Below are 10,570 nucleotides of genomic sequence, written 5' to 3' on the forward strand. Positions count from 1 at the left end.
TGGCCGGTAGGGATATCCTTGTCTCATCGCGCTCCAGCGACTCCTGTGGCGGGCCGGGCGCAGTGCGCGCCAGCCAAGGGGGCCAGGTACACGGTGTTTCCTCCGACACATTGGTGCGGCTGGCTTCCGGGTTGGAGGCGCGCTGTGTTAAGAAGCAGTACGGCTGGTTGGGTTGTGCTTCGGAGGACGCATGGCTTTCGACCTTCGTCTCTCCCGAGCCCGTACGGGAGTTGTAGCGATGAGACAAGGTAGTAATTACTAGCGATTGGATACCACGAAAATTGGGGAGAAAATGGGATAAAAAGATCAAATAAATAAATAAATAACTCATGCAAGCAGTAAATTAGATTTTTTTGAAAACATAAAAGTACACCTTATTTTTAGCAGGGACTGCGAAGGACTGTGAATCAGGGACTGTGAAGCAATACAAACACAGGCACAGACAGATGCATACACACACAATAACATACACACGCACATGTGGATTTTGTGTTTTAGATACAGTTGAAGTCGGAAGTTGGAGTCATTAAAACTCATTTTTCAACCACTCCACGCATTTCTTGTTAACAAACTATAGTTTTGGCAAGTTGATTAGGACATCTACTTTGTGCATGACACAAGTCATGTTTCCAACAATTGTTTACAGATTATTTAACTTATATTTCACTGTATCACAATTCCAGTGGGTCAGAAGTTTACATACAGGAAGTTGACTGTGCCTTTCAACAGCTTGGAAAATTCCAGAAAGTTGTCATGGCTATAGCCTATCAGAAATAAAAATAGGCTAATTGACATAATTTGAGTCAATTGGAGGCATACCTGTGGATGTATTTCAAGGCCTACCTTCAAACTCAGTGCCTCTTTGCTTGACATCATGGGAAAATCAAAAGAAATCAGCCAAGACCTCATAAATAAAATGGTAGACCTCCACAAGTCTGGTTCATCCTTGGGAGCAATTTCCAAACTCCTGAAGGTACCACATTCATCTGTACAAACAATAGTACGCAAGTATAAACACCATGGGACCACGCAGCGGTCATACCGCTCAGGAAGGCGACGCGTTCTGTCTCCTAGAGATGAATATACTTTGGTGCAAAAAGTGCAAATCAATCCCAGAACAATAGCAAAGGACCTTGTGAAGATGCTGGAGGAAACGGGTACAAAAGTATCTATATCACCCTGTATTCAAGAGCATGTTGTGTCTCAACTAATGGCAGACATGATGTTAAATAGGGTCTAAGCTACAACGTGAAAAAAATTGGTGTTCATGCTTTTTTAGGTAACTGGTTAAAAAGGGACAATTTTTATTAACAAAAATACTTTACATTATAAAATTGTTTGACAACCCTGTTTGTAAGCTTTTAAATTATGTCAATCCCAACCATTTATCTTTTCCAGTGGTGAAGACCTGAATGTCTCATGGTATGGTGGGGTATGCCAAATGGATCAACTTTGAGGACCTTTATCTCTTGTATATTTTGGCATTCAGGTCCTAAAAGTCACTTTGGAGCACTTTTACAATGGGCAAATATGTATGGAAGGTTTCGTTCCAATAAACACTGGTGCTGTCAAAAAAAGTGATAGGATTCAAATTGATTTACCTAGGTGCAATATACTGTACCATGTGATTTTGGGCATATGCCCTTCCCACTGGGCACACCACATAATTTCAACGTGGACAATCAGGTAATATTTGGTTGAGGTATTGATCAATGAGATTACAACCTATTATTCGCCCACTCAAAAAGACAGCCAGCAGTTTGTTGAATTTCCAATGTGTTATCACTACTTTCAACCATCAAAAAGCACACTGCTTGGCTAGTATCTGCTTGGATAGTTCCATCCATGCAACTGGTGGATTGTTGGTTGAGTTGAAGACATGAATCCAACATAATTTGTAAACAATTTATTCGGCTATTTACTGTATTATAAAAGTGATATTGAATTGTGTTTGGTTGTCAACACAAACAAATATAAACATTTGAAAGAGATGTATCTACTGCTTGGAAAGTTCCATCTGTCCTATATTCTTTAACTTTGATTTTTGGTTGAATCCAACATATCAATAATTAATTTGTCAACAAACTGGAACTAAATTTGAAATCAACCAAAGCTTGAAACCCTAGGCCTATATTGTCTATTTTTTGTTGAATCCTGGGTTAAATTGCTTAATCGAAACGATTGAAATACTGCTAGTTTTCCCAGAAAACTGCCCTTTTCATTAGCCAATGCAGCAATTTTGAAATGGAAGTGTCAGCCAATCAGCTCCTTTGTTGTTCAACAATGTGCCATTCCATAATTGCTAATGCTAGCTAGCATGAGACCAAAAAGGGCAGTTTCCCTGGAAAACTAGCATTATTTCAATCTTCTCAATCGAGCGGTATGGATAAAGGTAACATTTGGAGTACAATAGCATATCCCATCCCTGGATTGAGGTATGTTTTCCGACCCATATCTTGTGCCATCACCACGGTGTCTTAATGTAAACATGATTGCGTTTTGACCCTAGTGCAGCTCGGTGTAAACAAGCACAACGGTAGGGTCGGTATCTTCTAGCTAATATAAGAGTATTCAGTATTCATTTGAAAGATCTTTTTTTGATATAGCGGTAAAAGTATAATGAAATGTAATGGAAAGAAATACACAAATTTCTCAAATTATTTACAAAGCACACTTGGAATTTCAATAAAGATCTTTTCAACGTTTAATACAAGATACATGAATTGCTATCAGCTATGGTAAACCTGTCCTATCCCTTAAAATAAAAGATAAACATGACTAAAAGAGAAGGAAACTTTTTGTAATTTAGATCTGGATAAAATTAAAGTAATGAAATGAAGTTGTCTTGCGATGAAAGGTGGTGAGCTCAAAAAGAAAAGAGAAGAATAAACTACGATTCTCATCCCCTTCTTCTCTGCTGTCGATTATGGTGCTTATCCCACAGTTTGGGACTGCTCATCCCGATGGTGCAGCATGCCAGCCTCCGCCCAGCATTACCATGTAGCAGGCTCCCCGCATCCCCGCCCTGCCCTAGGTCGTCTGCCTTCTCATGGACCACCACCGCCCGCCCAAGCACCGACAGCCCCCCGAAAAGAGTGGCATTTGATTCAGTCAACTTGTGAACCCTCCCCTGGTGGGCCACAAAGTTCCCAAAGTCCCCCGGGTGGCTGGGATGGGGGACCCTGTAAGGGTTGTAATGGCCACCTGTGGAATCGCAGCCCTCGCTGAAATCCCCGTACTGGTGGATGTGGATGGCTTTTGGCTGATGATCACTGTGACTTGGGAAACCATGGAGAAGAAAGAGGACTTTGAGGCTTCCCTCAGGGTATTCCTGCTTGAACAGCACCTGTCCATACACGTTAGGTAGACCTTCGCCTAGTTTGGTGCTGGGTCTCATTTTGCAGGCTGCATAGACAGTTTTGTTATACTCCGTGGCCTCTGGTGGGGCCATGTTGGAGGAAGCCTCCTGGCTGTGTGTAGAGGAGCAGGCTTGGAAGCTTACCAGAACCAACAGAAGTATTGGATGAAATAAAGGCATGGTCCTAGCTATTTTATGTAACCTAGAAGAAAAACAAAATACACAATCAGGATCTCATAGTGTCCACAGGGCAACCATGTTTTATCATTAAACTAACCTGTAGCCTAACTAATGCAAATAAATTTAAACTGATTTAAATTGGGAGGATGAAGCCTTTAGGTCAAAGTTGGGATTTTAAGTACATTAAACTATTCTATACTATTTAAGTACACTTCTTTATACATTTATAATATTTGCCTAACACTATAGACTTGTAGTAGACTAACCATTGCCTACCTAACCTTGTAGATATTTTTGAAACATATGCCCTGTCATATTTACATTTAGAATATTTAGGAAAGGCTATTGAAAAGCCAGGTTTACCTGCCAGGCTGGTATTACAGAGACATGGGGAGAGTAAATATATGCTTAATTTAGCCGATACTACAATTTCTGTTTAGCCTACTTCTCTAATGTGAATAGGTTTAAACACATATAAACACTATAGGCAGTGGTGTAAAGTACTTAAGTACTACTTAAGTAGTTTTGGGGGGTATCTGTAGTTTACTACTTGTATTTGACAACTTTTACTTTACTATACATTCCTAAAGAAAATAATGTACTTTTTACTCCATACATTTTCCCTGACACCCAAAAGTACTCATTACATGTTGAATGCTTAGCAAGACAGAAAAATTGTCAAATTCACACACTTTCAAGAGAACATCCCTGGTCATCCCTACTGCTTCTGATCTGGCGGACTCACTAAACACAAATATTTAATTTGTAAATATATTGAGTGCGCCCCTGGCTATCCGTAAATAAAAAATGTTTCAATGTGGTTTGCTTAATATAAAGGAATTTGAAATTATTTATACTTTTACTTTTGATACTAAAGTATATTTTAGCAATTACATTATTTTTTTTACACTTAAAACTTATTTCGGGATCAGTGTCCTGTCCACGGGACGGTTAAGCTAACAAAGGCTAATGTGATTAGCATGAGGTTGTAAGTAACAAGAACATTTCCCAGGACATAGACATATCTGATATTGGCAGAAAGCTTACATTCTTGTTAATCTAACTGCACTGCCCAATTTACAGTAGCTATTACAGTGAAAGTATACCATGCTATTGTTAGAGGAGAGTGCACAATTTTGAACATGAAAAGTTATTAATAAACAAATTAGGCATATTTGGGCAGTCTTGATAAAATTATTGAACAGAAATACAATGGTTCATTGAATCAGTCTAAAACTTTGCACATACACTGCCATCTAGTGGCCAAAATCTAAATTGCACCTGGGCTAGAATAATACATTATGACCTTTCTCTTGCATTTCAAAGATGACCGTATGTAACAGTATAACTTTAAACCGTCCCCTCGCCCCGACCCGGGCGCGAACCAGGGACCCTCTGCACACATCGACAACAGTCACCCACGAAGCGTCGTTACCCATCGCTCCACAAAAGCCACGGCCCTTGCAGAGCAAGGGGCAACACTACTTGTAGGTTTCAGAGCAAGTGACGTAACTGATTGAAACGCTACTAGCGCGTACCCGCTAACTAGCTAGCCATTTCACATCCGTTACACTTATAAAAGAAATACAAAAGAACGGTTGTTTTTTTTTTCTTCGTATTATCTTTTACCAGATCTATTGTGTTATATTCTCCTACATTCCTTTCACATTTCCACAAACTCAACTGTTTCCTTTCAAATTGTATTTTAGCCGAAAATTGAAAAATGTTTTTTTAAGTATATTTAAAACCAAATACTTTTAGACTTTTACTGAAATAGTATTTTACTGGGTTACTTTTACTTTCCTAGTCATTTTCTATTAAGGTATCTTTAATTTAACTCAAGCATGACTATTGGGTCGTTTTTCCACCACTGACTATAAGCTATAGCATGTAGTAATAATTGAGGAAAATACACCCAAATGAACACACATTCCCCAGTCGCTTACGGTCTTTGAAGTCCAACGTATTTCGGATTTGGCATGCATTTTTTTAGAATATATGTTGATGGCGTTCGTGATCTCTGTAGCTTACCTGTCTGGCGAAATCACAATTCTTGACAATTGTCGGAATAAACCATCGAGGTTGTCACAAACTTTGCAGAGCCCGTCAATCTTGAGGGTGTTCGATTAAGTGCACTGGGCTATGGTCCATGATATGAACGGGTAAAAGTAGTGAGGGTGGAGCACCATTCTAATATCTCAAATAGAAAAAGTAATCTGCACCGCTCGGTCTTGTTGTAAACACGGCAGCATGATGTGTAGTTTAGAAACATACATCTATTTTAGTTTAATTGGGAATTCAGAAAAAGTATTTTTATCAAAAGCAATCACTGATGGCTGGGGAAAACACAGAATCCTACTCATTACTACGTCACTTTTGTTTTGAGCCGATTTGGCACCTGGCTCACGCCAGGGTGGAAGCCGGTTCCTAAACGAACGCATTAATAAAATCCTCTCCTTGTGTAACCAGAGGGCGTAGGTGGTGGGTGGAGCCGGGGTGAGAAGACACATTCTTTCCAGGTCATTTCGCTCGGGGGCGGTGCTCTACGTCACGGTGGGCGTAGGTTTCAAAGTGCATGGACTGTCCAGATGCTCGTCCACGTTCAACCGAGGACCCTCCGCCTGGGACCTTCTTCATAAATTAAACTCTGGTGGGTTTATACTTTATAGTTTACAATTGAACTTTCGTATTAGTACATAATTTTGCTGTATTTGAACTAACAATAGCTAGCTGGACCAGTTTTCCCAAAAGTTAACGATGTGTAAAGTTTTGCTTTCTAGCCAACCAACAACGTCAATGCTGCTATCAAGCCAATCTACTTTAGATTAATGAAATATATGAAATTGATTTTATTGATTTTTTTTCAAGGGCCTATACATGAGGCCAACTTTACCATCATTTATCCTGGAGGCATTGGGCATACTCACACATCCAGTCTCATTACTTTGCGTGAATGAAACAGTATCTCTCAACTTTTAACAATGCAAAATATTAATACAAAATAATTTGTTTTAGCTTCTTTCTATTCTGTGGCTACATTATTAGCAAACAATGTGAATTCAGAGATTACATTTGTTTAGGCTACTTCATCTTTGTGGCTCCCTGATTAAACAGTAACATCCATTACTGTAGTTAGGCTTGGTATGTCCACCAGATGTATGTCCACCAGATCAGTGGAGGCTGGTGGGAGGAGCTATAGGAGGCCTGGCTCATTGTAATGGCTGGAATGGAATGGAGTCAAATGTGTGGTTTCCATATGTTTTATGTGTTTGATACCGTTCCATTAATTGCATTCCAGCCATTACAATGAGCCTGTCTTCCTATAGCTCCTCCCACCATCCTCCTCTGCACCTGATGCATCAAACTCTTTGCTTTCTAGCGGAGGTCATTCGTTGTCAATGGAGCGGTCAGCAACGCAATGTTGGGGATGCCGCACTAGGCTGCGGTGCGTTCAATATTTTCAACTCTTGCTTTAGCTTTACCATGTGGTGGTATAAATGGAAGTACACACACAGACTCCAACTAGCTAGTTTTTAGCTAGTTGAAAAGCGAGCTACACATCAAGCAAAACAAAACGCATATGCATCTGGTGGACATCGGACGTACCCCTGCACATCGACTCGGTACTGGCACCCCTTGTATATAGCCAAATTATTGTTACTCATTATGTATCTATTATTACTTGTATTATTAAGTGTTTTACTTTTCTATTATTTCTCTATTTTCTTTTGCTGCATTGTCGAGAAGGGCCCGTAAGGAAGCATTTCACTGTTAGTATACACCTGTTGTTTACGAAGCATGTGAAGAATAAAATGTTATTTTAATTCCAAGTCGGAAACTTCCAGAGCTCCGACTTTCGACCTGAAGATCACTGACATCATGATTTGACCTAGTTTTTTCAGAGTTCCTAGTTGTCTTGAAAGCACAATGGGTGTTTCTCAAAATCCATACTACTTTGAGGCGTTATATGTGTCTATACCTTAATTGTAAAATGTCATATTAAACTAACAACTGATAAATCAATGATTATTGTAGAGTGATTATTGGAAGACTCGAGCTGCTCATGCTCCGAACACGCAAATTGGACCAGGGAGGCTGGAGTATGAGTCCAAATCAAAGTATGCGAAACGGAGCACGGATAGCACTTCTCGAATGCGTAATCCGTTTGAACATATTTTGAAGAATGTATCGATGCCAGCTTCAATGGAAGTATGCAAAGAAATATGACGCAACCACAAAAAAAATGGACGCAAAAATGTATTGAAATCAATGGCGGACATTATTTGAGCTGACATTATTTCTCTCATTATTTGAGAGAAAATACACTCTGACTTCAGAATGAAATGTTGCCTATTCACGTCTCATACAGTATGGTTGCCTGACTGCAATATATTATCTTGATATGTTAATAAATACATGCTGTGTTAATTTTGGCATGTTTACCTGGCTATGTACCATAGATAGCAAGCCCATAATAAGTCAATAGGGGTAACTGGCGAGCTACTATTACTGTTTGCTAGCCAGCCAAATAGCCATGAAAAATTGTTAGCAAGCTGTCAATGAAGAATTGACACCTATCTTGCATAATATTTGTTTTAGGTCATTTTTGCCTGTTAAACTATCTGGTTAGCTACATTACCACGATTCACATATAGCTAGCTGATAGTTATGAAGTAAACGGGTTGCTTTGTGTATATATTCTTCTCTATTGCCATTGTTGTCTTGGCTGGAAGACGGTTCAGTAAATGGGTATTGTAAGTTAACTGACTAGCCAGGAAAAATTGGTGGCTACCCATGAAAAATCTACATCTACCTTGCATATTTTTAATTTTACCTTTAGGCAAGTCAGTTAAGAACAGATTCTAATTTACAATGACGGCCAAGGAACATTGGGTTAAATGTCTTGTTCAGAATGAAAGATTTTTACCTTGTCAGCTCAGGGATTCGATCTAGCAACCTTTCGGTTACTGGCCCAAAGCTCTAACCACTAGTCTACCTGCCACCCCGCATAACATTAGTTGTAGGTCATTTTTGGCCGTTTAACTAGCTGACCAGCTAGATTATTACGATTCACATATCTAGCTGATAATAATGTATCAAAACATTTGCTTTGTGTATATCTTGTCTCGTCTATTGTTGCCATTGCCATAGCTGGACAAGTTGTATAATTGTTTTATTATTAACAACAAATCAAAACAAAAAGTACATGGGGAACACAAGTGTATATCAAATCAAAGCAGATGTTATTGTGAGTGTAGCGAAATGCTCTTGTTTCTAGCTCCAACAGTGCAGTAATATCTAATATATATATATATATTATCTAATATATCTAATATCTGACAATTTCTCAACAATACACACAAATCGAAAAAAATCTAAAACTGTTATCGTTTTATATATATACACTACCGGTTTTAGAACACCTATTCATTCAAGGGTTTCTCTTTATTTGTACTATTTTCTACATTGTAGAATAAGAGTGAAGACATCAACACTATGAAATAACACATATGAAATCAGGTAGTAACCGAAAACAAATCCAAATATATTTTATAAATCATGTAGCCGCCCTTTGCCTTGATGATAGCTTTGCACACTCGTGGCATTCTCTCAACCAGCTTCATGAGGTAGTCACCTGGAATGCATTTCAATTAACAGGTGTGCCTTGTTAAAAGTTCATTTGTGGAATTTCTTTCCTTCTTAATGCGTTTTGGCCAATCAGTTGTGTTGTGACATGGTAGGGGTGGTATACAGAAGATAGGCCTATTTGGTAAAATACCAAATCCATATTATAGCAAGAACAGCTCAAATAAGCAAAAATAAAAGACAGTCCATCATTACTTTAAGACATGAAGGTCAGCCAATCCGAAAAATTTCAAGAACTTTTAAAGTTTCTTCAAGTGCAGCCACAAAAACCATCAAGCGCTATGATGAAACTGCCTCTCATGAGGACCACCACAGGAAAGGAAGGCCCAGAGTTACCTCTGCTGCAGAGGATAAATTAATTAGTGTTAACTGCACCTCAGATTGCAGTCCAAATAAATGCTTCACAGAGTTCAAGTAACAGACACAACTCAACATCAACTGTTCAGAGGAGACTGCGTGAATCAAGCCTTTATGGTCGAATTGCTGCAAAGAAACGACTAATAAAGGATACAAATAATAAGGAGAGACTTTCTTGGGCCAAGAAACAATAGACATTAAACCGGTGGAAATCTGTCCTTTGGTCTGATGAGTCCAAATGTGAGATTTTTGCTTCCAACCACCGTTGGATTCAGAGTAAGTGAACGGATGACCACCGCATGTGTGGTTCCCACCGTGAAGCATGGAACATGGAGCTGCATTCTGCAGTGATACGCCATTCCCATTTGGTTTGCGGTTATCATTTGTTTCATTATCATTTGTTTTTCAACAGGACAATGACCCAACACACCTCCAGACTGTGTAAGGGCTATTTGACCAAGAACGAAAATGATGGAGTGCTGCATCAGATGACCTGGCCTCCACAATCAACCGACCTCAACCGAATTGAGATGGTTTGGGATGGGGGTTGGTTTGGGATGGGGTTGAGATGGTTTGGGATGGGGTTGGACCGCAGAGTGAAGGAAAAGCAGCCAACAAGTGCTCAGCACATGTGGGAACTCCTTCAAGGCTGTTTGAAAAGCATTTCTCATGAAGCTAGTTGAGAGAATGCCAAGAGTATACAAAGCTATCATAAAGGCAAAGGGTGAATACTTTAAAGAATCTAAAATATATTTTGATTTGTTTAACACTTTTTTGTTTACTACATGATTCCATATTCATTATTTTATAGTTTTGACGTCTTCACTATTATTCTAAATGTTGAAAATAGTAAAAAATATATAAAAACCCTTGAATGAGAAGGTGTGTCCAAACTTTTGACTGGTACTGTAACAATGTCAGACTAGTATTAGACATACTTGACTACTCAGACCTAATAACCAAGGATAGCTTCATATAATATTGGGATTTTTCTAAAGCTTTTGACACAGTGGAACATCCGTTCCTCGT

At 39.1% G+C, this 10,570-nt stretch overlaps 1 protein-coding gene across 2 annotated transcripts; it reads right to left on the reverse strand.

The window, feature by feature from the left end:
* Positions 1-2,680: 2,680 nt before the first annotated feature.
* LOC129855748 (extracellular superoxide dismutase [Cu-Zn]-like) lies at positions 2,681-5,869 on the reverse strand. 2 transcript variants are annotated; one of them, XM_055923739.1, is made up of 2 exons: positions 5,570-5,869; positions 2,681-3,560 (listed from the first exon to the last, which is right to left on the reverse strand). In XM_055923739.1, exon 2 carries the CDS (start codon positions 3,536-3,538, stop codon positions 2,900-2,902), a length of 639 nt encoding a protein of 212 aa, XP_055779714.1. In that variant the 5' UTR covers positions 3,539-3,560; positions 5,570-5,869; the 3' UTR covers positions 2,681-2,899. The 2 variants fall into 2 exon arrangements, with proteins under 2 accessions (XP_055779714.1, XP_055779713.1); XM_055923738.1 differs by lacking the exon at positions 5,570-5,869 and adding an exon at positions 5,485-5,565.
* Positions 5,870-10,570: the final 4,701 nt, after the last annotated feature.

The sequence above is a fragment of the Salvelinus fontinalis genome, chromosome 5, assembly GCF_029448725.1.
Source record: "Salvelinus fontinalis isolate EN_2023a chromosome 5, ASM2944872v1, whole genome shotgun sequence".
Lineage (NCBI taxonomy): Eukaryota > Metazoa > Chordata > Actinopteri > Salmoniformes > Salmonidae > Salvelinus > Salvelinus fontinalis.

Bases quoted from the DNA above. Each gene is read 5' to 3' on its own strand.
- LOC129855748 (XM_055923738.1), bottom strand. From the start codon at position 5,519: ATGCCAAATCCGAAATACGTTGGACTTCAAAGACC. The intron at 3,561-5,484 runs GTAAGCGACTGG...TTTTTCTTCTAG, and splicing joins TACGTTGGACTTCAAAGACC to GTTACATAAAATAGCTAGGA.